This window comes from Prinia subflava, chromosome 2 (assembly GCF_021018805.1).
Source record: "Prinia subflava isolate CZ2003 ecotype Zambia chromosome 2, Cam_Psub_1.2, whole genome shotgun sequence".
Taxonomy (NCBI): domain Eukaryota; kingdom Metazoa; phylum Chordata; class Aves; order Passeriformes; family Cisticolidae; genus Prinia; species Prinia subflava.
The window spans coordinates 4,160,439-4,187,986 of record NC_086248.1 but is presented as its reverse complement, the minus strand read 5'-3'; the positions used below and the strand labels follow the sequence as shown (position 1 = coordinate 4,187,986).

Below are 27,548 nucleotides of genomic sequence, written 5' to 3'. Positions count from 1 at the left end.
ATGCTCTGGAAACTGGTTGAAAATGTCAAGTATGAAGATATCTATGAGGTGAGTATATAATATGCATATGACTAAGAGAGTATATGTATATTTAAATATACATCTAGCATATAGATACAGGCATGGCTATATAATACATATATAGCTCTGCATATACATCCAGGCAGAAACAGACACACACCAGCACACACGAATATAGAGATGGGAAACCGAGAGTAAATGCTTAAATGCTTATTTATTTGCATGTTTGTATTCAGCATGCCAAGCCCTAAACTTTTTAATTTTTTTTTTCATGGAAAAACTGCTTGATGGGATTTAAACATCAAAGAAATGATCTGGGGATTGGAATGAGGCAACTTAAAGGAAAGAGTCTGAGTGTTTAGACCTCCAATTATATATAATTCGATTAAATATGGACAAATGTTGAGGACAATTAAAAAGAGAGAGAAAAAATAGAAAAGAAACACAAGCCGGTATTCAGGGACTGGATGCATTTCTTTCTTTTATTTTTTATTTTGCAATTCCAAGCGCAGCTCAACCTGAATATGGACTTTACTATTATCATTATTTTTCTTGTTTTCACAATCGGATACGTTTTTTACGACTTTTTAATGCCTCTACACCAACAGATAAGATGTGCATGTGTACATATACTGGCATTAATTAAGCGGCACACACATTCGTGTGTGAGTTCACACGCCCGAACCGACACAGTCAAAGGCAGCTCCGCATAGTCCGCGGACACGAAAAGTTGTGAGCTTTATCCAGACCTTATTTTCGAGGTCAAAAAGCAAACGGAGGGGGGAGGAAAAAAATCATAGCTCAAACAGTGCGAAACCCTTCTTAATTTTGCACGTTTTCCTGAGCCGGATCTTTCCCAAACGGGCTCCGCGAATGTATTCCTTGTAAGTTAAACCAGCGTGCGGGATTTTCTCAGAAACGAGGGGGGAAAAAAGAAAAAAGGAAAAAAGAAAAAACGGAAAAGATGAGTGAGGAATGGCGCTCCACAAAATCTCCTTTTTTTTTTTTTTTTTTTTAATTGTTTTTATTTTTTAATTGAGAGGGAGGCGTTTGCACGGCGATCATGGGGGAGATTTTCGGAAGGGCGCAATTCCGCCACCTCCAGCCCGGGAGCGGCTCCGTGGGGAGGCGGCAGGGCAGGGACCGGGGACAAGGGAGGGACCGGGGACAGGACAAGGGCCGGGGATGGACCGGGACCGAGCAGGGACCGGGAATAGGGCAGGGGCTGCTCAGGGACCGAGCAGGGAACGGGGATCGGGCAGGGGCTGCTTAGGGACCGAGCAGGGACCGGGGATCGGGCAGGGGCTGCTCAGGGACCGAGCAGGGACCGGGGATCGGGCAGGGGCTGCTCAGGGACCGAGCAGGGACCGGGGATCGGGCAGGGGCTGCTCAGGGACAGAACAGGGACCGGGGATCGGGCAGGGGCTGCTCAGGGACCGGGCAGGGACCGGGGATCGGGCAGGGGCTGCTCAGGGACCGGGCAGGGGCTAGGGAGAGCCTGGGGATGGATCAGGGACCAGCGACAGGGCAGGGAGCGGGGGCTGAACAGAGGCCGGGAAAGGACCGGGCACCGAGCTGGGACCAAGAGACAGGGCAGGGAAATGCGCAGGAGCCGGGGAGGGACCCGGCAGCCACCGGGGACCGGGCAAGGACAGGGCAGGGGCTGGGTACCGAGGAGAGAGGGCACATGGAGCGAGGGGCTGGCTGCTGGTTAGAGACCGGGGATCGGGCAGGGGAAGTGTCCTGGGAAGGGGACGGGCAGGAGCCGGGCAGGGCTGGGGATCGGGACTCGGCCGCAGCTCCCGGGGAAGCGCCTTCGGGGCCGCCCCGTCCCCAGCCCCGCCGCTCAGCCCGCAGCCCTCCCCTCCGGGAGCTGCTCGGCACTCACAGAGGGGAAACTCCCTGGAAATGAGCAGTGAAGGACCGAGGGAAGGTACAGCTCCGGCTGCTCCCGGCCGGAGAGAGGACGGGATGGAGGGAAGCGGGGAGGGGACCCTCCGGCAGCACGGGAGAATTGTCTCCGCTCCCAAAAGCCGCCGTCAGGATAATTACCATGGGCACAAGCCGGCATCTGCAGAGCGAGTGGAGAACGAGCGCACACGTGTGTGTGTCTGTGTGTGTGTGTGCGTGTCCCCGAGTGTCCCCAGCCCGCTGAGCCCTCGCTGCCTTTCCCTCCCCATCTCCCGGCACAGCCCGGCCATTGTCTGTGCCCGCAGCAGCAGGAGACAGAACATCTCCCCTCGCTGCCTGCCGAGGTTGGGGATGAGGGCTTCTTTTTCCCTTTTTCCACCCTGCTTTTGATGGGGAGGGGTTCAGGAGTCACGGACACCCGCGTTGGTAGATTGCCGTGGGAGAGAAGAGCTGGGGGAGCGCATGGATGGGATTTGGCCGCGGGCAGGGAGTGTCCTAACTTGGGGATGCGCTCCGGGGCATTCTGTAACGCGTAGCCTAGCAAAAAAAAAAAAAAAAAAAAAAAAAAAAAAAGAGAATTGCTGTTCTTTTCCCTTTTTTTTTTTCCTTGTTCTTTTTTTTTTTTTTTTTTTTTAAGACCTAAAACTCTTTAGCTTTTTCTTTAAAAATATTTCTCTCTCTTCTTTCCGATATATAATTAACAGCACGGTGCTAGAGGCGTCTCAGCCGCTTAAACAGAATCTGTTCTTAAAACAAAAGTGTGTGTGTGTGTGTATGCGCGGGGGGGCAGCGCTGGGAAGTGTGAGTCTATTTAGGAAGGAACGCAAGTTGAACTTTAACAGAAATGGCAGACAGTCCAGTTGAACGGGTTCCTGCAACATCAAAAAGGTTTTATATCGCCCCTGGCTTTGCCTCAAAACTATAAATTTACTATCCTTTAAAATTCGCTCGATGCGTTTCACATTTGGGTGGAAATCGGGAAACCTATGTACGTATATATTTTTTCTTTTTCATATCGGGTGGTAGAAAGAGGATTCAGACAAAAAAAAAAGTGGAGATCAACATTGCAGATACAAGTATTTATTTGGCTATTGTGAATAAATACGATCTGTAACAAGCAGCAGAAGGGTTTAATCTTCACTGTAAATAGACATATATGACAATGACTGCGCGTTTCTTCTTCCATTCCTTTAAAAAATACCCCCCAAAATGAGAAAAGCTTCTTTTTTTCATTATTTGCTTTAAAACCCCAACAACAAACTGCAAGAACAAAAGCACCAAAGGCAATAAATTCTTTATATTAGGAACGTATAATTAAATATGTAATAGAAAGGAAATATACTTTTCGCTGCTTCTTCTTCTTCTTTTTCCTCTTCTTCTTCTTCTACTTTCTTCTTTCTTCTTCTTCTTTTTCTTCTTCGCCTCAAGCACTGCTTCATCTCCCTTCCTCGCTCCAGCTCAGCAGTGTCTACGTTCCACATCTTCCTCCGCTCGAGTTAATTGAAGTTCTGCCTCTTCCTCGCTAAACTTTTTCCCCCCTCTCCCTCTCCCCAAACTCTGCCTCTGCCAGCCCCCCTCGTCTGATTACATCTAGTAATTCTCCACTGAATGAACGTCATTTACAATAGTAGGGGAGCTCTCGAGCTGGCTGCCAGCTTCACGCTCCATTTGGTCCTGCATTCTCCCTTTAAAGTAGTCGTGTAATATTAATAGTCATGAATATCAATTATTATGAGGCGGTGTAGAGAAGGAAAGGGAGGAAGGGGTAGCGGAGCAGTCTGAGCCTAGCCTTGGGTTGAAGAGGATTGTATTTGGGAGCTCAAAGGCAAAAAAAAAGAAAAAAAAAAGAAAAAAACAAACCAAACAAAAACCAAAAAAAAAAAGGACGAAAAAAAACCCCGAGAGGGAGGGGTAAATCGTATATGTAGATAGAGGTTTCCAGGCTCGGTTTTGGGGGCACTGGTCTCTTCTCTCTTTTTTTTTTTTTTTTTTTTTTTTTTTTTTTTTTTTTTTTTTTTTTTTTTTTTTTTTTAAACCTTTTTTTTTGATGGATAGACTTCGAAATATCTCAAGCTGTTCTCCTGTGTCCAACACGTCCCTTTGCAGATCTCCTTGATATTTTTTCCCTCCAATTATTAGTATAATTACCATTATTTTATTTTTAGCTATTACAAGACTTTTTTTATTTCCAGATGTTAGTCCACACCTATTCCGCCATGGTGAGTTTGGATCCATGTTGTACTAGAATTGCATGTTCTCTCTCTCTCTCTCGATCTGTTGTGTCTCTCTCTCCCTCTCTCTGTCTTTTTAAACGCCTTTGGCTTGGTAATTTAGCACAATAATTGGAGGAGGCTTGCAGCTGCTTCTCCCTTTTTGCATTGTGTGTTCCCGATTTGAGCTAGGGGAGTCTGGGGGGGAGAGCAGGGGCAAAAAGAACTTTTCTTTCTTGTTGTTTTTCTTTTTTTTTTTTTTTTTTTTTTTTTTAACCATGTGTGCCATTGCTTGTGGGGGTTTGAGCTACACTTTGTGGAATAGATATTTTTCTTGTTTACTTTAACCTCGCAGCTTCAGTGCGTTGGAGTTGGACAAAACTCCTCTCCCACCTTTTCTCTGAAGCCTCTACACACTCCCCCCACCCCCTGTCCCCCCTACACAACTCAAAGACTTTTCATTACAATTAACCCCCACCCCATTCTCTGGAATATAATATCGGAAAAGGAAACAAAAGACACTGGAAGTTGCTGCAGAAATCATAGTGCCTGGATTTGTTCAATACCGATGTTTCATTTTTATTTGATTTTTTTTTTAATTTATTTTTAAGGGGTAGACTCTCTTTAAGCAAAGATTCCCTGTAATTTTTATTTTGGCTTTTTTTTTTTCCTTTTTTTTTTTTTTTCCTTCTTCTTTTTCCCAATTCCTTTTTAACACAACTTCTCACCTCGGAGCCTCCCGAGAAGTGCAACTTTCTTTCTGGGCTTTTCCACGTGAAAATGGGTCGGTGATTTTGAGTTACAGGACTTGAGCAGAGGGAATAAACAGATGTTGGGAAACTTTAGGCAGGAGAAGGGGTTGGTTGTCTGGATAGACGGGTGGTTTAGTGCTCTTAATTTTTTATTTTTTAATATTTTTTTTACCGTTGGTTTGGTATGAGGGGGCTGTGGATTGGGAATTATACTACTGGTCTGAAATTGCAGATCGTACATGTATTTGGAGCACTAGTCCTACATTTTTAATTATGACATTTAACAATTCTCCCTCACACCCCCCGCCCCTTCCCCCTCCTTGATAGTTCCTGGGAATAGACATGATGTGGGTGCAAAACATTGGAACATTTCTAATAAGTAGCGGGGGAAGGGGGCACATCTGAATCCCACTTTCCGGCTTTTTAAGTCCTATTTTATTTTATTTCACTTCGGGGTGGGTTTGTGCTCCTTTTAGTTTTTCTTTTCTTTTTTTTTTCTTTTTTTTTCTTTTTTTTTTTTCCCTAAAAAAGTCCTCTTTTTTTGTTGTTGTTTGTATGTCATTCCGCTTGTAGGACCGGCATGATGGAGTGCCCAGCCACAGTTCCAGGCTGTCCCAGCTGGGATCCGTCTCGCAGGGACCCTACTCCAGCGCTCCTCCGCTCTCTCACACCCCATCCTCGGATTTCCAGCCGCCTTACTTCCCACCCCCCTACCAGCCTCTTCCTTACCACCAAAGCCAGGACCCTTACTCCCATGTCAATGACCCCTACTCCCTAAACCCCCTGCACCAGCCCCAGCAGCACCCCTGGGGACAGAGGCAGAGGCAAGAGGTGGGATCAGAAACCGGGTCACTGCTGCCACAGCCTCGGGCCGCCCTGCCCCAGCTCTCGGGACTGGACCCCAGGCGGGACTACCACTCAGTTCGGAGGCCAGACGTCCTCCTGCACTCAGCTCACCATGGCCTTGACTCCGGCATGGGGGACAGCCTTTCTCTGCACGGCATCGGACACCCAGGGATGGAGGAGGTCCAGGTAAGGCACCGCGTTTCTTTCTGCTGGCCAAAGCAGCTGGAGCCCCCGTGCCTTGGGCTGGGAATGATCACTGAGGGATTTCCAGCAATATCGCTGTGGGTTGCCATTCTTTTTGCACACCGGGTTTGTAATTGTGGTACTCCCCCTCCCTCTCCCTCTATTTTTCTCTTTTTTATTTTTTTTAATAAGAGAATTTATTTCCTCGCTGTCACGCACATACTCTGCTTTATAAATCCTCCCCTACACGGCAAGGCAGCAAAGTGCAGGGGGAAGGCGGACATGCTGCTCTAAATATTCCACGTGTTTCAAAAGCTGGCAGCGTTCAGGCTTGGCTTTTCAAATTCCAGTTATTTCCCATGCAATCTCAGCTTCCACTCCCCTCAACCCCCCCTCTCCTCCCCCCAACCAATTTCCTGCCGTTCAGAGATTTTGATGAAACTGTCGAATTACTTCATTTTTCATCCGGGAGGGAGGGAAATTATAAACAAAACCCAAACCAAAAGCAATAACTGGTGATCAGGGACGGGTCCCGTGTCCGTCCCCCCACTCCCCCTTATTTGGGAAGTTGCTTGGTAGGGTAGCACTGATTTTAAACAGTTTCATTCCCTCTTTTGGATAACAAAGGAGTTTCGCCGGGCTCAAAGCGCAGCGTTTCCCAGCTTTCTTCCATCCCACGCGAAACTCATCATCACGTGTTATTTCCCAAAAACAGAAGGACCCTTAACAGCTTCGCTGCTGGGGCGGTCTGCACCTTGCTGGAGCAGGGCACGGCCAGCCCGTGGGGATCCCCGAGGTGGGGCTGGAGCCCCCAGGGTCCAAGTCCTGCCTCAGGCTCTCCTAATAGGGATTTTGGGGGTTCCCCTCCACGCGTTTTTATTATTTTTCCCCAAATTTTTCTTTTTGATATATCATATCTGCATATGTATTTAGTCTGGGGATAAATAACGGTATGGAGCACTGAATGAAATAACTGCTTCAAAGTTACAGAAAGGGAAAAAGAAAGAAGAAGGGAGGAGCTGGGGAAATAAAAAATAGCCGTGAGAAAGGATGCTGTTGGACATGTGAGGAGTCAGCGGCAGGGAAGCGGAGGGGATGCGTTGCTTTGGCTTGAGGCTGGTCTTAGGGCTGCACGGAGAAATCCCCGAGCTTTGCTGGGGGGAAAGGTCTTAGAAAAAAAGAAAGGTTTCGCTGTTTGGATTCGCTCCTGCCCCCGAGCTCCGTGACCGTCGGGTCGCTGATCTCTGCGGGTTTCCGAGGAGGCTTCGAGACCTGGGGCAGCCCTGGCGGTGCGCAGGTCTCGTCTCGCATTCCTGCCTCAGACAAAGTGGTCTGCAAGTCAAGGCGAGTTTTACCTCTGTGGATGTAGAAAAGAGATCGCTCTCCTCCTTCCTCTCTGCGGCCGACAGGCGTTAAGTACTGCTTGTGCCTGGATATTTACACTTTCCCCAAAGAATAGCCGTTAATTGTTCTGCTTTTATGAGAAAGAGAGTAAAACAGAGGAGAGAGAAGGAAAGGAAAGAGATTTAAAAAAAAAAAAAAAAAAAAAAAAAAAAAAAAAAAAAAAAAAAAGAGAGAAGGGAAACATAAATGCAGAAAGGATGAAAGAAGAGATGAAGAGAAGATAGAGAAGAGAAGGAAAGGAGGGGGAAAGATAAGGAAAGAAAGAGAGAAAGACATAAGGGAAGGGAGAGAAGAAATAATAGGAAGGAAGGAGCTCAAATAAAGCAGCTCTCCACCCATTTCCCAATGAAACATCCCTTCTGCGGGAAGGGCACGGCGCTGGTGGAAGGTGCGTTCCCCCGATGCCCCCAGAGCAGCGGGGCCACCCGCGACCTCTCCCGGGGCTGGCGGGGCCGGGGTGGGTGCGGCGGGATGGGGACAGGATGGGGACAGGATGGGACAGGCGAGGCCGAGCACCAGCAGGGCCGGGGTTCGTGGGCTGGGGAACGGAGACAGCGGGAAATTAAACAGGCCCATCATTGCTAAAAGTTTGTTCCCAGGTTGGGGGAGGAGGGGAAGAGGGAGAGGAGGGTATCCCAAGGAGAAACACGTGAAGGAAGAGGTGTCCAACTGCAAGTGAAGGCAGGCAGGAGGGAAAGCAGCCCAGAACTCGCTGCTGCCGCTCAGCATTTTCTATTCTTGTCCCCCCACTAGTGACAGACGAAGTTGGGCAGTTTTCCATCTTGACATTTAATATGGATTTATTCTAGATTCGAGGAGCCTTTTCTAGCAACAGGATTTTTATTTTGGCGATGTACACTCATTATCCTTCATCATTAGATATATTTCCAGGAAGAGTTTCAAATGCTGGGGTTTCTTTTTCTTATTTCAGTAGTCCAAAAAGTTGAACGGCTATCTAGATGTAGAGTTGGATAAAGATGCTTTTCTTTGCTTTAGCTTATGCATGTCTGATGGAATATGTGCCATGAGGATGGGCTGGGCTGAGGAGAAGGAGACAGAGGGTGCGTGACAGAAAGAAACAGTGGTTATTTTATAAACACCAAATCCAGCCCATGTGTGAGCCATTGTCCGGGGCTGGAATTAAGTGATTGTAACACGATAGCGCTCTGTTATTGTAAACAGGACACACTGTATTGCTATTGCTGCCCCTCTCGAGAGGAATTTTCAATCTGTGATTTACAACCTTCGGGCAGGGAACAGAGAAGCCAAGACCTACTTATGGAACAAAAATTTGCATCATCTAATAGGGGCTCTGAAAAAAACCCATCATTGTAACCCCAGGTATTTTTCCCCCCACCGGCTGGGAGGAAGCAGGGTTACAGTGATAAAGGATTCGATGAAGGAAAAATGGAAGGGGAAATTCAGATTCTGTAGACTCTTTGAAGGAAAAGATAGAGCTCAGTGTTTAAGGTTTTCACCCAGATGTATCCATAGAAGTTAAATAAGGTGCTTACAGATAGTACTTAGGAATCTTCATGCTATCAGGTTATTGGAGGAGGGAAGGGAGGGGAATCTTCCTCTCCAGATTTTCCAAGTATATCTGGAAACTCATCACCTTTCCCCTCCCTGCACACACACCTCCGCTCCTCCTCCTCCTCCTCACTCACGCTGCTGCTACGTGCTAGCTAGAGACACGGAAAGTTAAGTTGCACCAAAACACCCAAGTCTCTTATAAAGTAACCCCTGGTATCACTTTTAACTAAAGAAGTCTAGTAATTAAAAGTCTGAGTTGTTTTTCCACGTTTCCGCATGCAGTCCTAATTAAATCTTTACGATCCTCTCTGTGACTATTAACTGCCAGCATGCTGAGCGAATATCCTGTACAAAAACCCAGCAGGAGGGCGTAATTAGATAGAAAATCAGACAGGAGTCTTCTCATTAACTACAACAACTAACCCACGTTGCTGATGGAGCGAGCTGAGTGCACGCACACGCATAAAGGGTGCGCGCAGCCATCGGCTCCAGAGATAAGGTGAGATAAGGAGGAAAAAGATGAGGGGAAAAAGGAGGGGAAGGTGATGTTTCAGGTTTACCTCCGTTTCTGTGGCATCGAGGTGCGCCACGCTGCGCTCCAGCAGGCTGCAGGCTTTGCTCATCATCCCTCGTTGGGAGCTGCTCAGGGAAAGGAGGGAAGACTTTGTAATTTTATTTTGTGCCCTTTAGGTATGTAGCCTATTGATTACGAGAGAGAGACACAGCCATGCCCAAACACAGCACATGAGGCCCCGCTCTGTGTGCGCGCTCGTTTGAGGGTGGATGCGAGGAAAATGAAAGGAAAGCTTTCATAGAAAATATTGTTCCATGGCATTTTGGGGAGATGTAATTTTCTCCTGAAACCGCATTCCATCTGGAATGTCTCCGCTGAGCACAGAGACGGAGATAAGGGCCGGATCCGAATAAGCTCAGATTCTCGGCATAGCAGAGACAAAGTTAAAATAATGGTGAAGTAAATCGTTGCTTTGTTGTAAAGTTGTTTTGCCTATCAAGGAAAAACGTGACAACTCCCCAAATATGCAATAACACTGAAAAACCCAAACCCTTTAGTAATAGTAATGGGAAAAATAGAACAATAAAACCAAGAAACCCAAAGGTCCCCTTTTTCTTCAGAATTTACCCTAAAACTGAACCTGTCGGAATTCTGCAATAAATTATTCTTAAAACACTTCTTCTTTTTCGGAGATGGCTTTACTGCACAGAACGCAGATTCAGCAGTAATTTTGGTTTGTTTGGGGGCTTTTGTGTATCCCACTTTCGTTTTGAGAGATGAAACCCAACATTTGCTGTGTCCCCTGTGCTCGTCTTTGTTCTCCTCCCTGCTAAAGAAGTTAATGCTATAATAACAGGTGTGCTCCTCGGCGGGCTGGAAAGAAAGGGGGAAAAAGGGGGGAAAGAAGGCTTTGAAATTCGGAGATTTTTTTTTTCTAGGCAATCAATTTGATGGTTCATACTTTTGAATATGTGTATTCCCGCTCCTCCCTCCCCGTCCCCACCAATTCAGGACATGGAAGCAACCTCGGGAGCTGTAAATCTCTTTCTGCTCGTCCCCTGTACGATGTGGGCGTTGCACAGTGCTCCGAAAGGCTCAGGCTTTAATTAAAAGTCCATAATGTAAACTATGATATATAAAAAGTAAATGGCCCTTGAATTATTAAGATGTAGCAGGGTTAAACAAACAAACAAAAAAAGAAAACAAAAAAGGAAAAGGAGGAGGGGGAGGAAAGGGGAGGGAACATTTAAGTTGTCCTTAATCGTGTTCTTTTATGTCATGCAATAGATCTTGCAGATGTTGCCAAATTGCCACATTTTCAAAGGAAGAAATATAAAGCTTTATGGAATGCAAAGAAGTCTATGTGATATCTATGTTTTATAAGATAACAAAACCAGTATTGCACCCCATATGCTTCACACCTCCTTTTGTTTTATTAGAAAACTATATAATTTGTAAGAATTTAATTTCCTTGTCGATTGGGGGAAATAATAATAACAACAATAATACTAATAATAACAATAATAAAAAAATCCCTCATCCCCTAGTGAATTAATATAAATGGAAATAACAGAGACTCCAGTTTGGAATGACATGATTTATGTACGCGATTCTTTAATATCCAGTCGATTTGAATAGTGATGTTTTTATATCCACAGTCAGTTGAAGATGCCAATAACAGCGGTATGAACTTATTGGACCAGTCTGTCATTAAAAAAGGTATGGATTATTCCAACAAGCTAGACAAACTTTTACTGTGTAGCGCTATCTTCATGATATATTTTGACTTTTGGGGCAATGAATTTCTCCGGGAAGCAGGCAGCAAGATGAATAGTTGATGGGATCAGCAGATAGAGCGAAGGGATAAGACACGCGAAAGGAAAAGTTTATATCCCCGCCTCCCCCGCCCTTCAAAGGGTTTAATTACACGAATGCTCTCTAATGGGGCACCCCGTGCTCCAGTGCAGTTTCCACCCCTCCCCTCCCTCTCTCCCCCCCGATATTCTTCGGTGGGGACCCCTTGGATTTTAATGGGGGAAGGAGTTGATTCCCTTTGGGGTTTTAATGCATTTCCCAGGCGAATCGAACGCCGAGAGGAGAGGAAGAGATGCCCATGGAAAGGCAGACTCAGCCCCCTTCCCCTCTCCCTCCAAGATCCCCCCTTCCCCCCGTGTTCCCCCCTTCCCTTTGCCCATTTTTTACATCTTTCTACATATGCGCCCATGATTTAGTGTAACTGCAGAATCACCCCATACTGTTAAAGCGAATGTGATATTAACAAATGTTTGCAGTCTCTTGTACAGCTGTAAGCAAAATAATTAACTAATTAAACTAATTAAATGTAATTACAATAACTCATTTTGGGCGTATTGCAGCTGCTTAATTTTTTTACATTTCTCTGACAGTCACTCGGAGATGCTTGGCGATTAGTGTTGTGTTATGCTGATAGACATTAAACAGATCACACGCTGCAAATGGAGGGAAAGCTATCTTTAATTATCTAAGGAGTTTCTATTTCTAGATTTAATTTTAAGTACCAGAGATGAGGTTTAAAAACGCTGTCCCTTATGCTTACTATCAACGGCACTTATCTCCAGGACCTTGTTATTTGTCAAATGCACACAAATAGTTTAACAGCGATGATTTTCTGGGATGTAAAGCAAAATAACAGGAGGGTGTTTATCCAAAATGTGTTGAAGGAAGCATGAGGTCCTTCATTTATTGTTTATTTTGTTTATTTTGTTGGTGGTGGTTTGGTCGGTTTTTGTTAGTTTGTGGGTTTTTTTTTGTTTTTGTTTTTTTTTTTTTTTTTTTTTTTAATCTCTGTGTACGGTCTCTGTTTCACACACACGATCAAGGTCTGGTTATTTGAGCGGGGAAAAATGAAAATTTGAAGACCATTTGACAGCACCATTTATTGCTATCAGTTGAAAGGTCGAAGGGGTTTTGGATTTTATTATTTTGTAAGAAATAGAAAGTTACTTAACTTTAAAAAGAAAAAAAAAAAAAAAAGGTAGCACGATTCTGCTGTTTTGGTTCAGTTTGAATGTTTGGTGGGGTTTCTACTCCAGGTCTGTAACCTGATGGTTTCTGGTTGCATTTTTGACTTTTTTTTTTTTTTTTTCTCACTCTCCTCCCTCTTCCCCACCCCCACTTGACACCTCATACACTCCCTCTTGGGTGTTTTTGATTAATTGGTACTTGATTTGTGGTCGAGAGACTCCTTTCTAGGGTTGTTCCGTGCTGGTCTTGTGCAGAATACACGATCCAGAACACTTTTTTTTTTTTTTTTTTAAACACTCGCACGCCTGCATCTCTCCCTCCTTCAGCTGACGAGGACAGCAGAGACATTCCATGTGTGTGCTGGGTGGTGCAGACAGTGAGCAGCACTAGAATGCGAATGCCTGCAATTATTACGTATTAGGAATAGGTTTTTATATGTATTAGGCATATATTTAGGTGTGCTTCGTGTGTGTGGGCACTGCAAGGGCCCCAGATGGAGCAGCTGCTGCCTAAAGAGACCCAGTCCCATCTAGGTGGGATTACTTGTGCCTATTTGCAGCCAGAAGGGGAGATACTCTGAGTTTACACATGATGAGCAGGAGACACATGCTCTTTGGAAATAAGGTTACTAAAAAGGAGCCTGAGATGTATTTGCAACTCTTTAAAAGTCACTGTAGCAGCCTTTTTTTTCCTTAGAAGTAAGGCTGAGATCCAAGAAACTTTCCAGCATAAAGGAATATTGCAATTTTATTATTATTATTGTTATTATTATTTGCACAGAGATTTTTCTGTGTGCAAAGGAGGAGAAATGGGTAATAAATAGCAGGTCGCATTTGTGGCAGTCAATATTTAATCAGGACGAGGGAAGGGGCAACGCAGAGAGCGTTCAGTATCAATTTCGCTTTGTTCCCTGCAGTTTGCAGCTGTGAGGGTGTACTTTGAAAGGAGAACAAGTTATTTAAACTCTGTGAACCGTTCTTGCAGGCAGATGGCACAGACAGATAGACAGACACGCAGGTATTGACAGATTTTTGTGCAGTGGAACACTCCTGTGACTCATATTTGGTAGACAAGGCTCGCAGGGGGCCTGCTTCACCCAATCCTAGCTCAGTGCCTAAAATTCTCTAATTGCAAATAGTGGGAAAAGTATGATGGGGACTTGAAGCCTAAACTTAATTATATCACCCAGGCTGTTCCTTTATGGCCTCTGAGGCCTGCAGAGGGAATTATCTCTCTATGCAAAAGGCTTGCCAAAATATTAAGGAAATGATATAAGGATTCATACACGTCTATTGATTTATCTCACGTATCGATCCCACACAACAGATTGCATATACCCAGGCTCTTGTTATGTTTGCTATCCGAGCTTACTTGACATTTCTGAAGTAATTTAGTTAAGAGGAAATGAGTTGTTCCCAGTAGAGAGAGCAAACGAGTGGAGTGAAGGTAGCCAGCGTGATAAATGGCTCTTTCATTTGGAGATCTCCAGAGCTCGTTTAAGGCTAATTTTCTGTATTAGCCCCCTTTGAGCTATTAATGCAATAGGCAGGGACCGTGGCCCCTTGTCTCTTAGCTGCCCCATTAGAGCGAGCATTAAGCTACCAAGGCTGAACTCCACCGTGGTGGTGGTGGCGCTGAAATAATGAAAGGTGCTTTTTAAACGCCCTTAATCTAAACTGGCAGAGGGTGGTTAATACGATTTGAAGAGGGCTGGTCAATGAACAATCAATAAACTAATAATGAGAAGGATGCGGTACATTAGCAGTCTAAAAATCCAACGAGACATTAAAAAATCATCTTTAACTCCCACTTCCATTAAGATTTGGGTGGTGGAAGTGGGAGGGAGGGACCCAGATAAATCATCAAGATGCTAATAATCACCAAGAACATTAATATCAGGTTTAACTCGGCTTTCAGAGCTTACCGGCTGCACGTTTGGAGGCCTTTCCCTCTATTTTTGCTGAAATGAAGGGAAGGTTTGCCATGTGTCAGGAATAAAAGATCGGGTCCCCTTGTCAAATGTTCATCTGAAATTTCCTTGGCACTCTCTGTGGTGAAAGAAGTTGTCTTCCTGCAAAACCTTACATGGCCTGAGTCCCAAGTTAATTTTTTGTGACTCTGGGGCACAGTCAGTGACCTTAAAATTATTCTGATGTATTTATTTACTTTCAGCTCTTTCTGACGATCGCCTGCACACTCACATCTGATTTAGCATGAAAGGCCATTTTAACTCGAAGACCTTAATTCATGGTCTTGCAAGCACGCTCCGTTGTTCCTCCTATTTTAAGGAAACACATGAAAGAAGGTGTCTTAACCTTTCGTTCTTAGCTGTTAATAATCCAGCCCGAGTTTCCTCCCCGCCCCGCGGAGCAGCTGATAAATGATTAACTGAGACCCGCTCTGGCCTCAGCTTTTCAGCTGATGGACCTGGGGCTCCAGAGATGGTGCCTCAACCCACTCAGGTTCGTGCTTATTCCTGGATTACCCACTGAACCTGAGGATCCCCTTTGATTAAACTCAAAACAGTTTCGAGGGAACACATTCCACCTTGAAATTTAGTCCCGGCTTTTAGGGGACTGCGGTGGAGGAGAGGGGCGGGAGGAGAGGAGGGGACCCGGGGGACAGAAGGAAATGCGGGATGAACAAGCACTTCTTGTACCTGTTCCTTAAAATCAAGAGAAGATGCTCAGTTTGGGTCTCTTTAGTTTCAGATTCTAAGACTGTTCCCGGGCGTTTTAGGCTTGGCTACCGAGTCCGACAGAATCAGCACCCACAGCAAAGTCCTGTTGTTGGCATGGACAAAGGACTTGTTACTCATCTAAAGCCCAGTGGGCAGAGTCAAAAAATATAAAAGTAGTTTGATAATTCATTAATTAAGTGGTCCACGACGTTTTTCAGTAAGAAATACAAGAAATATTCCTTTTGATTGATTATTGACTATTCGACTACAATATTATTCAGCTGGGTTATTGCAATGATATCCATAGTTTAAACCCTTATTAAACAGCTGTTTGCAGGACATACATCCATTATTCCTTTAGTTTTGCTGTCTTCAAGACAGTTTTTTTTCACCCCATTTCCACTTGCGCGTTCACATTTGTGAGCGTTTTCACACGTTTGTGGCGAGAAAAGCGCCACCAAAAAAAAAAAAAAAAAAAAAAAAAAAAAAAAAAAAAAAAAAAAAAAAAAAAAAAAAAAAGCCCAAGACTTAATGTATGCACAGAAAATTGTAAACATGTAAAGAACTGAAAGCTTCACGCTGAGTTTCGCCATGCTCCATTTCCCCACCATTTCCTGCTGTCGTTCTAAAGCGATCTCACTCATCTAGAGATCCCGTTTGCAGGAACAGTATGCTTATAATTACTAACAAATCAAGCGGCTACTGTTGCTCTCCCGGTTTATTGATAAGCTGAAGAGAAATGGAAGGGGGAGAAATGACAAAGAGGATGGAGAAGGAGAGAGAGGGAGAAAAAAAAAGAGTGAGGAAAAAGAGATGAAGGGATGAAAAAGGAGAGAAAAAAAAAGAGACAAAGGAGGTAAATAGAGAAATGGAAAAGAATGAAGAAGGCAGAGATTTTGAAAGGGGGAATTATGTATTTGTGAGTGCACACACACACGCAGCAAGCAGAGTTTGGGGATGAAAGAAAATCGAACAGTTTCTGCCGGGGATGACAAGAACTAAATGGGATGAAGTGAAAGCAGGAGTGGTGGGGACGCTGCGTGGGTACGTGTGTGTCATTCCGTGTCACTGCAGCAGTGGTGGCACTCCCTGACCAACCGGGGAAGTTGACATTGGCTAAAAATAAATTCTGCGCTGGGGTTTATTTACATGAGCGCAGGGATTTGACACACGCAGCTGCAGCACGGCCGTGGAGATCTCACCCACAAAAGCTCCACGTTCTCTTATCTCTGCCGATGTCTGGGCTGGATCTGAAAAGCTCCAGCCATGATAAACACATAGATATGATATAGATAGAGATAATTCATTCCGTGGCAAACAGTTTTTTGAGGCAGCATTAGGTAATTTACAGAAGATACAGAGCCTAGATAGAATAGATCTCTCCGAAGCTATGAAATTGCGATAGATATGCTTACACCGCCTGGCAAGGCTCGCAAATGGGCTCAGAGCTGTCAGGCTCCAGCTGAAGGGCTTGTTCATCCTGTCCTTTTCAGGGAAACACTGCTAGGAAAAGAAGCTTGAGGAGCTCTCAGCATAGCAGGGAAGGGAGCCAGCCTGCTTCCCAAAAGCAATTTGCAAGGGGGAAAAAAAAAACCCAACTCCGAGCACGTGAAAATCCATAATTCAAAGGTTAACTAATGTAATGAGTGCTCCAAAAGGCCAAAGCGAGCGGGGTGAGGCACATTTAAGCATTGCACGGGTCCTTCTCTCTTTAGTGAGTTTGGACTAAGATCAGATGTTCGTGGAATTGCTGCCTCTTGTTTAATTTCTCAGTTCACTGGACAGTGACCTGATAAACTGGTCACTAAATATAGCCACGGTAAAGGTGTACTCGAAACTGTGTTTGTCCCAGGAAAAAAAAAACCAACAAACCTCCAGTCATGAAAATCTGTCTGGTGGCACTGCTTTAATCCAACTTTCTTTTTTTAATTTATATTTTTTTTCTGCTTGATGCTTCACTCAAACAGATCATTGTGCATGAAATAAGAGATATACTTATGTATAATGAGGGGGAAACTACAAATACAATTTTTTGGTCTGCTGGTACTGCCTCTCATATACAAACTAATAGAAACAATGGCAAAAAAAAAAAAAAATCCTAATAATAGCAAGGAAAGGAGGAACGGGCCTCTAACTCTTTTATAACTGTTTCTGAGCCGTTCTCAAACTATTTGAAACCGCCTTTATGAGCTGCATAAAGTGCCTAACTAAAAATAATAGAGAAATAGGAATCCATTTCACTTTCCGATTCCCTGAAGTCAAGCCACTCAAAATAATTTGTTTATACTGGAGACTATATACAAGGCATACGAAGCAATATGTATATCTAAAATCGACATGCCTTTTGGTTTTTAGCTGTTATAGAGCTTTTATTGTGGGGGTCTGGTCTGGCAGTAGGAAATGATCTGCAATAAAAACAGTGAAACACGGTTGTGTCTATTCCATGCACTGAGGTTATAAATTTGGCAATTGCCCAGTAGTTAGCACTTGGTAATATATTAGGATACCCGATCTTATTGTTTAGCAGCTCCAGACGACTTAAATATCCGCTCAACCCTAATGGTTTGATTCTCCAGATATGTTGCAAATAAACAGGGCTTTTATGACTTAACTGACATGTATTATAACTACCTAAATAGCTGGCATATGTGCATAATAGAACCTTATTATTTGCCGAATTGGTTTTGCAATTGATTGAGTGGAAACGGGAGATTGTGGAGCAGTATCTGCTTGAAGAGGGTGTGTAATCAATTAGTCTTCTCCTCTGAAACATGCCCGCTGGACTGCCAGGGCTCTCCCACCAGCAAAAGACCCAGTTCCAGCGCGTATTTTCTGTAAGGAAAAGCGTGTTGCCCAGGATCCGAGAGGAAGCTGCAGTAGCAGCTGTCAGCTCTTATTAACTCCTGCATAAAACATACCTTAAGTATGGTTTGTTATCAATTACTTGCAGAAATGAAACAACTGGGAAAATGCAGTGAGGTTCCCTATAAATTAAAGTGATTGGGTGATTGATTAGAGCACCTGCTGTAAATCATAACAGTTACATACAATTATGAGGGAGCTATTTAAGTTCATTTGTAAACAAAATTCATGTCACAGGGGAATTGCTTTCAGTTTTAGTTTAACCAATTTTTTTGTTTATTTCTGAGTGTGTCTGGTTGCTATTATAGGAATTTGTTCATTGTAATCCCTGGTTACTCTTAAAATAACCTCACTGGTTTCTCAGAGAAAAGAAATACTTCTTTTTATCTTGGAGAGAACAACATGGTTTTATTTTGTTTTGTTTCACTTTATCATTCTCCTTTTACTTTTCCCTATAACTACCTTTAAATACGTGTTGCAGTAACTAAATCAGTTTAATTTAGGGGCAAGAGAGTTCCTACTAATTCACGGACAGCACAATATGATCAGAGTGGAGAGCACCATGGTTAGACCAGATTTTTTTTTTTCCTGGTGTTCATTTTTCTGAAGGAAAAGACTCATTTTATTTCATAAACCAGACTTAATAAAAACACAAAGCAATAACAGAGCTGTCTTATCATTGCTGTATCCTCCAGCCTTGATACTTATTTAAGACAGCAACTCCCTTTGTGTAGTGAATTTATTCCTGGCTCAGCTTAGCAGTAATGGAAACATTAGCCAAAAAAAAGTAAATTTTCCTCTTTTTTTCCCCTCCAGAAAGGCGCTGTCCGTTGTACAAAAGGCATCGGGGGGCTCTGGGTGAGACACAGGCTCAAACCCGAAAGTTGCCAGGTGCTTGCCAATATGTATTTTATTTCCCAATGATCAAACCCTGCATAGAGGCTGTACTGTACCACCCTTCTCTCCATCCATCATTCATGGAGCACTTTCCTAGAGGTTGGGGGAGCAGCACCCTTTAGGTTGCTGGAGGTAGCCAGAGACTCAAAATTCCCTTTCATTTTGCTGTTCTGTGCATGTCAGAGAGACTGTGCTCATCCCGTGCTCCTTCGTGGCCTGATGGTTTCTCTGTCCCCTCCTCCCCTTTTCTTTCTCCAGTTCCGGTTCCTCCAAAATCTGTGACTTCTTTGATGATGAATAAAGATGGTTTTCTGGGTGGAATTTCGGTCAACACCGGAGAGGTGTTCTGCTCTGTACCCGGCCGCTTGTCCTTGCTTAGCTCCACTTCAAAGTACAAAGTCACTGTGGGAGAAGTCCAGAGGCGCCTTTCCCCTCCGGAGTGTCTGAACGCGTCCCTCCTAGGAGGAGTGCTCAGAAGGTAAGAGGCTGGGGTGAAAATTTGAAAGTGTCTGGGCCTCCCTGCATGCACCAGAAATCCTCGGTTAACAGCACAGATGATTTCAAATCTGCATTGGTCCTAAAGGCAAAGCCTGTGTGTGTAACGCTGGTGATAAGGCAGAAATACTCTGTGTTCAAACATTGGGATTGATGCCTGGAGAGCAGAGAAAGATTTGGCCTTGTTTAGCCACAAATGAAGGAACTGAGACAGAAAGATTTTCTCCTCGTCCATGCACACACTTTCTGTCTTTTCTCCTCCTCACACTCCTCTCTGAGATAGTGGACAAGATAAAATGCCGTGATGGGCATGTTTCAGGCCGAGCTGCAAGTATTTCAGGAGCTGATGTATTTCTAGGGATTTCCTGGATAAACCCACGAGGTTCCCTCTCTATGGCAACAACGATCAGGCAATTATGTCGATTATGACACGTGGTGTCACACAAGAAACTGGCAGGGATCTGATAGGCAAACTGCAAGGTGGGCGAGTACCTGACTAAAGAAAAGCCACCAACAGGTAGCTCTGAAAGCCAGAAACTGAGTGCTTCACACGGAGAAAGTTGCTGCAGCTCACAGCTGGTCTCCAGGCCTTTGCTGCTTAATATTTGTGCAAATCACCCACTAATGTCCTGGTGGATTTTGCTGAAGACCTCAAAATTGTTGACATTGCTGGTACTGAAGAGAGTAGGGAGCAAGGAATAACCTCGAGGTCCGGTGGCCACTGCATCGTAACAAGTGTGAGACTGTGCTTTTCTGTAGAAACAATCAGAATTTAGGCTCTGAGGCCATTAGCTGGAAAGGCTACCAGGGAGAAAGGGCTTTTTCCTCTTGGCAGTGCCCGAGGGACTGTGAATTGTCGGCGCAGCTTGTCTGTAAGGTGAGCTCAGGTTCTATCTCCAGCCACAAAGGGGAGAAGCCATGAGGTAACAGTGGTTCACACACTCAGGCTGAGAGGGTACAAGATTTCATTTTCTGTGTGTGAGTTAGACACCAGACTGGAATAAAAATCATAGCTTTTAGACAGGGACAGATGTATGTAAATTGACAATGTATAAAATTCAGATCATGTTCAAAAGTTGCTAATCTTAGAGGAGGAGATATCTTGAAAATTCCTGTAGCAGCAGCTGAGATACGTTGGTTCTAAGGAGCTTTAAAATCAAGTTGATGTTTGGGGTTCCCCCCTCACCCCCCAAAAAAATATTCTGCAATGACGTCAAGGGCTCTGGCTCCGTGTCTGGAGACGAGAGGGAAGGTTCTGCTGCATGCGGTCAGTCACCCAGAGATACACGTGAGAATTAGGGTCTCCTAAAATAGCTGCTGTTCCATGTGAATGTCTGTAATCATTGTTCAGCTGCCAGCGAGAGCAGCAGAGATTTTTACTTACAGATGCTAACCTGCCTGCTCCTTCTGTACAACTACAAATGGAGCAGGGAGAACATCTGAGAGATGCTCTGTAGAAAATATAATTACCAAGGTAAAGAAGCATTGTTACTGAACCTCAGCAGATTTCTGGACGTGGCCCAAGCCATAATTATTGGCTGCTGCCGACTTCAGTTCCTATCTGGATCTAAATTTTAAACAAGATTTTGGTTCAGAGCAGATGAAATATAGAAAGCTGCCGTCTTGCAGTTCTGCCATCCAGCCCTATTTACTTCGATAGAACGTAGTGGGAAGCCACTCTGGTTTCTCCCTAGTTTCTGGTTTCCTGTCTCGAAGTGTGACTTCTACGTCTTAAAGTTTAAGTAAGAATTGGGAGAGAGTTAGGATAGACTTTGTTCTTAGGTGCCAAAACTCTCCCTGATTTCGCAGGTGGTAGGATTTCATCCCTGGGGGTTTACATATGTATGGGCGTTCGAACAATAGCTCTGAATTTCCCACGTATGGCTCACTCACGCTTTTATTGCCCTTATCAGTAACCTCCGACAGATATTCCAATCTTCCCCCAGGCAATCCATTCCCTCTTTATAACCTGCCTCAGGTGAGCTCTTCCTCTCAGCATCGCCTCCTCGCACAAGAACACACTCACAGGCAGGAAAGAGTTTAATAAATATTTCCCTCCTTTTCAATTTATCCACAGGCGCACACACACACACTTCGAACTTTTCAGATTTATTTGGTTTTTTAATCCCCTTGTCTTATTCTGCCCCTTTCCTGAAACATCAGAGGGTTTAATCCTCCTCTACCTTCCTGCCCACCCCTTTACTACATCTTAATACGCGTTGGTATCATACCCACTCGCTCTCTAGATTAGAACCTTTCCATTAATTATTGCTGTTTGGCGTTTTTTGATTTCCCTGGATAAAATCGGGAGAAAAGTGGGTTCATCCCCGCTTCTACCCCTGGGAGAAATTAAGAAAATCTCAGCAAACCCGAGTAGAAATCAACACCCCCAGAGTCCTTAACGTGGAGTGAAAACCCTCCCAGGCTTCGCTGACTGCACAGACTAAACGTTTCTTCCAGGAATACTGCGGGGTTAATCACGATGTTAATTTCTTTGCAATTCTAGAGCCAAATCGAAAAACGGGGGAAGATCTTTGCGAGAAAGGCTAGAAAAAATCGGTTTGAATTTGCCAGCCGGCAGGCGTAAGGCCGCAAATGTCACTTTACTCACCTCCCTGGTGGAAGGTAAGCCGAGGGTCGCGCTCCCTTCACACTCCTGCCTGCCCTGAGCTCCTGCCTGACGTTCACAAAAAAAATAAACCCCACCAAAAAACCAAACAATAAAATAAAATAAAATAAAATAAAATAAAATAAAATAAAATAAAATAAAATAAAATAAAATAAAATAAACCCACAATACCACCAAAAAAACCCCCAAAACAAACAAAACCTCCCCACACAAACCCACACCCTGCCCACGAAATAACACCACCATCTTTCGGGATCAGGTGGGAAAACCTTGAACAGGTGAAAATCAGGGTGGGTTAGGAGGAACGCCGCCATGGTTAAGGACACCATTCCCAAAAATGAAGTGAGTGGCTGGAGGGTCACTGATCCCTCTTGGTGGTAAGAGTGAGGGAGTGTGTCCGTGTGTGGATGTGTGGGTATGTGCGTGAACATTTGTGTGCATGTGTAACTCTGCAGGGCAGTCCCATTCCTCATGCTATTCATTTCCACCTTATGGTCTCTGACTCCAGGTCTACTCCGTCCTCCCTCTAATTCGCTCCTCCTGAGCTGATTTATGGCCACTACGAGTGAGGAAAAATAATGTAAAATTTCTTTTTTTTTTTTTTTTTTTTTTTTTTTTTTTTTTTTTTTTTTTTTTTTTTTTTTAAGTAAGAAAGAGCAATTTCAGAGTAGCAGAGCTCAGTTTCCCTTAAGGTGTCTGGTGGAGATGAACAAAGAGACCAGTTACCCCTGAAGAAGGAGAGAGGGAAGGGCAGACTGAAATTCCAAGTCATTTCAAGTCAACTAATGTCATTTTGGTGGCCAGCGTGTTTCTTTGATTTGTGGTTACTGTATCGACAAGGAAAAGTTAGAGGCAGTAATAAGTTTAGTGTTATGTGCGTGTTTATGCTGAGAAGTTGGACTTCCTCCAAAAAAACCCTAACCGGAATAGTATGGATGCAATTATAAATTATATGTATCTGCATTACACATACACACCGAGAGGCGTATAAATAATCCACTTATCTCTTCTGCGTATAAAGCGAGCGTAAATATTTGCGCTAGATATTAACTTTTCAACTCTTTTGATTGAGTTGTGTGAGCGACAGGACCCTGCCGCTTGCAGAGCTGAAGGAAGGCTGGGGAAAGGGGGAGGCTGAGGGGCGGGAGATCCTCCCGGTACCCGCATGTGGGTTATGCCCAGAGCGCAAGGATCAGGGTGGGTCACGGCTACAGGGTCTTGAGAAGCATTTCGGGGGGCCCTTGAGCGCCCTGTTAGTGCAGCTTCACCCCCATGGTGTGTGTGGAACACCGTGCACCCCGCCCGCAGCGGCACCAGCCCTTCCCCGAAGCTGGTGTGAGGCTCAAAAGCCGGTGGGGTTTTGTAGCGATGCTAAAATCTGTGTCAAGTGTGCAGTAAGGTGTACATTCCCCTCCTCTCCCCTGATTCCCTTACAAATCAACAGTCAGCCTCCAGAGAGTTCCCTCCTTTTCTGCACCTGATAGAGTTTTATCTCTTTTTTTTTTTTTTTCCTTTTTTTTTTTGGTGTGTGTGTTTTTTCCCCTCCCTCCTGCCAGCAGCCAGGTTGAGCACCGCTGCTCCTGTATCGCCAGAACAGGACCGCTCCGGCCGGTCCCGGCTCGCGTTGCCCGAGCGCTGCCGGGGAGGTCCCTGCCCGGCCCGGGAACCCCCGCCCCGGGCTCTGCCGGGTGCCCTGGCCCTCATTAACCGGTTTGATGATTAGCGAGAGGCACTGGAGAGCAGGAGATGACGTTGGAGAGCGACTCCTGATAGTTAAAAATAACGTGGTCCTGGAGTTATTAGACATACCTGCTTGTTGGAAATCTTCCCCCTCGTCCCTCGGGCGATGCTTTAAAGGGTTTAACGCTTTATTCTAGAGGGGCTGAGCTATAATCTGGTGGAATCCCTCTAGAGTCTGAGGGTGTTTTTCCCCCCTCCTCTTTTCCTCCCTTCTGCAGCTACTGTCTTCTTCTTGTGGCATGAAGTACATCAGTAGGAGTTGCATGACACAAACCTCTGTAGGCAAGAAACCTGAAACCAGGCAGGCAGGAAAAGCGAATTAGACTTAGAGTTAGAATAATAATTATTTTGTTCACAGAAAAAAAGTTGCCGTTAGCTGTTATCCTTCCACCCGACAGACAGGAGTTCTTGTGCATGATGGTCAGTTAAAAATGCAGATTGTTAGATTGCCATCGGGCTAAATGCAGTTATCTCCATCGTTTTACAGACGTGGAGATAACTGTGATAATGATACAAGTGCCCTGTGTGTGGATAAAATGTGTCTGTCATGTCCCACAAAGAATTAATATTAATAGTATATCCACATCTGTAAAATTATGGACAGTGATCTGAGGTATTGCTACAGGAATGGTTTCTCTGCTCTTTAGAGAAGTTTGGGTCCTTAGCCTTTTCAGGATTTGACCAGTTTCCTCTCTCATTTTCCTTAGGTCCAGTTAATTTTAAAGTTGTGTGTGTGTGGTGTGGTGTGTGTGTGAATCTTCCCTCCGTTCTGCACCAGCAGCTGATGGGTGCAGACCCACACGGGTGCAGAGCAGCAAAGACAAATCTCATCAGCTCAAAATCTGTCCCGTCCACTTCTGTCCAGAAAATAGGGCTGGTGGGGGGAAAACACGCACCTGGAGCCTGTCCCTGAGGTGGAAGGGATGATGGCAGGTTCCAAACACGGCTCAGAGGAGCTGGTGTCCCCCAGGGGGGCCGCGGGCTCCACCCGGTGTCGCGGCGGGTCGGAGCCAGCCCGGCCCGGGCCGGCGGTTCCCCGAGGTTTTAATTCCCGTCTCGTTCCCTCCAGGTGAGGCCGTTCATTTAGCTCGGGATTTTGGGTACATCTGTGAAACGGAGTTCCCAGCCAAAGCTGTTTCTGAGTACCTGAACAGACAGCACACGGACCCCAGCGACCTCCACTCCAGGAAAAACATGCTGCTTGCTACAAAGTGAGTGCCGGCTTAACTCATCCCCTCCTGCCCTTCCCGCAGAAAATCCTCTCTGTCCCCAAGCTCTTCCTCTGACCCCGTTTGGAAAGCAGACGGAATTTCCAGGCTCTAAATTCCAACAGCCCCGGGGGGAGGAAGGATGCCCGAATCGCCCCCAGGACCTCTGCACCTTTGCGGTGGGGTTCCTGCCAACAGACCCTGCCCCTACAGAGGTTGTAGGTGATGCTCCCCGAGCTGTTGTTCATCACTTCCAGCCCATCCCAATTTAAATAATTTTTATTTAAAGTGGACAAAAAAATTAATATTTTGCTTCCACAGTGTGTTTGTCCCTCCTGCTGCTAGCACACACCTGTCTGTCTGCTGTCAGATTGCAAAGCCTTTCCCATGCGATTTAATTAAAAATATAGATTAAAAAAAAGGAAAAAAAAAAGCAAAAAAAAAAAGCCCACCATCATGCAGTGCTAATGATTCTCGATTTGGCCCCCCCAACCCATCTCTCTCTCCCTTGGGACTCCCTCGGTGGGTGTGCTGTATGTGATGATTTACAGCAGGCTGTGCCTCCCAGGCTGCTCACTGGGTGCTGCACGGTTTGCCCGGGTACTCAGCAGTGGGTGCTGAGTGTTCACACATCTTCATCTGCCAGGAAAAAAAAAAAAAAAAAGAGGAGTAGAAATAAAGAAAAGAGAGAAAAATCCCAGCCCAAACAGCTTTCATTTATTTCGTGCTCTGGGACGTGGCTTGCCTTCTATGACAGTGTAATTTAAAGAAATATATGGAGGGTTGAAAAATCATTTGCTCAAATTTGTCCAGATGTTTCTTAGACGTGATTGGAATTTGATTGCCCTTTTCCACAGGGTCAGAAGATATTAATGTCCCAGAACTTTAATTGCTCACAGACCCTGCTTTGCTCTTTGAAGATGTAAAATGTTGGACTCGTTACTGTTTGTTCTCCAAATTCAAAGTTTCCTCTCCTGCACTTTCTTAATGGATAATACACATAGAAGTAGACCTTTATCTTTCCCCACCCTCTGAAACCTTTAACCCACTGGGAATTTCAGAGAATTTCAGAGGATGAGAGCTGAATGTCTTTTTTAAGGGTTTCTCTTTTTTATTATTATTTTTTTTTAATTTTCTTTTAATTCTGGCCTTTTTTATCTCCAGTCCCTGGGTAGGCACCTGTCTTAAAAAAAGTGATTCCTTTGGGTATCCTTAAAGAAACTATTCTAGTGGGAACCCCACCAGCCTCCAGGGTTTCTGCATTGCCCAGGCACCTGCTGACTTGAAGGTCTTTTGGACCAGAGTAATTCAAAAGAAAATGTTTGTGTGTGAATTCATTAGAAAAATCAAATCTGATTTTTCAAAGGTGCAGGCAAACAACCAAGAGCCAGATGTCAACTCTGATGTGTTAATTGGGGTGTCCTGCCCCCAGAATAAAATGGGAAGTGCTTGCTTGGCTTCTCATGACATGAATAAGCCAGCATGGAGTCCCGAAATCCTGATTTTTCTCAGTAAGGTGGCCCAGCCTCAGCAGTCTCAGAGAGGCTCTGTTTTAGCCCTTCCCTGCACCAGGTCCCTGCGCCACTCGATAGCTTTGAGTGCATGGCTGTGGTTTCTTCAGGAAGAGTATTTCTGGGAGCTGCTTTGAGCCGGGGTCAGGCCTGCAGGAGGATTGGGTGCTTGGCAGATCCAGGGCACACTTCCCTTCCAGCCTGGTTGTTTCTGAAGCCACCAGGCAAGGCTGGGTTTTCACAGTGCTTCAGAAGCATCCCTGTGGCTGCTGGAGAGATTTCCATCTCCAGAACTGGTGTTATCCCCTGAAGAGCATCTTTCTGAGCAGGGAGCTGCTGGCTGGCCATGGCTGGTCCCCAAGAGCCACTGGGGGAAAGGATGGTGCCAAAAGGGTCCAACCCCATTCTTGGGATCACTTCTGGCCTGAACCTGCCCCTTGGTTGCCACAGAGAATTCCTGGATGAGCCTAACCACCTCTCTTCTCTCCCTCTCTCCCTCTCTTTGCCTTTCTCCTCTTCCCTGCAGGCAACTTTGTAAAGAATTCACAGATCTCTTGGCCCAGGACAGGACGCCCATTGGGAACAGCCGGCCCACCCCTATTTTGGAACCGGGCATTCAGAGCTGCTTGACTCACTTCAGCCTCATCACCCACGGCTTTGGGGCCCCCGCTATCTGCGCCGCCCTCACGGCCCTCCAAAACTACCTGACTGAAGCTCTCAAAGGCATGGACAAGATGTTCTTGAACAACAACACTGCTAACAGGCACACATCTGGCGAAGGACCAGGTAGTAAAACTGGAGACAAGGAAGAGAAACACAGAAAATGAGAGAGAGAGAGAGAGAGAAAGAGAGAGAGAGAGAGAGAGAGGAAAAAAAAATTAGGATGAAAGAAAGGAAAAGAAAAAAAAAGTTAAATAAATAAAAGGAGAAGAGAGAGATAATCTTTTAAAAGAAAACCGTCTTAATTTTAGCTTTAAAAATACTGGATTGGGCTTTGGAAGAATTCTATTAGGTAGGACAAAATAATAATAATAAAAATAAAAATAATAATAAAGGAAAGACAATAATTTAAGAAAAGAGGAGCACAATGGCGCAAGACCAGTGGTTCAGAGTCTCTTGCCAGGAACATGTGAAGACAACTACCAGGAT

General features: G+C 44.9%; 1 protein-coding gene across 1 annotated transcript; it reads left to right on the top strand.

Annotated features, from left to right (window-relative positions):
• On the top strand, positions 1 to 27,548 carry TFAP2B (transcription factor AP-2 beta). Its single transcript, XM_063391937.1, has 7 exons — positions 1 to 48; positions 5,468 to 5,926; positions 11,033 to 11,093; positions 19,075 to 19,294; positions 21,818 to 21,936; positions 24,750 to 24,891; positions 26,926 to 27,548. Exons 1-7 carry the CDS (start codon positions 1 to 3, stop codon positions 27,224 to 27,226), a joined length of 1,350 nt encoding a protein of 449 aa, XP_063248007.1. The 3' UTR covers positions 27,227 to 27,548.

What these genes read in the sequence shown, in the direction of transcription:
- TFAP2B (XM_063391937.1), top strand. Translation starts at nt 1, where the DNA reads ATGCTCTGGAAACTGGTTGAAAATGTCAAGTATGAAGATATCTATGAG. An exon ending in CAGGGATGGAGGAGGTCCAG is followed by an intron (nt 5,927 to 11,032) that starts GTAAGGCACCGC and finishes TTATATCCACAG; the next exon opens with TCAGTTGAAGATGCCAATAA. An exon ending in AACATGCTGCTTGCTACAAA is followed by an intron (nt 24,892 to 26,925) that starts GTGAGTGCCGGC and finishes TCTTCCCTGCAG; the next exon opens with GCAACTTTGTAAAGAATTCA.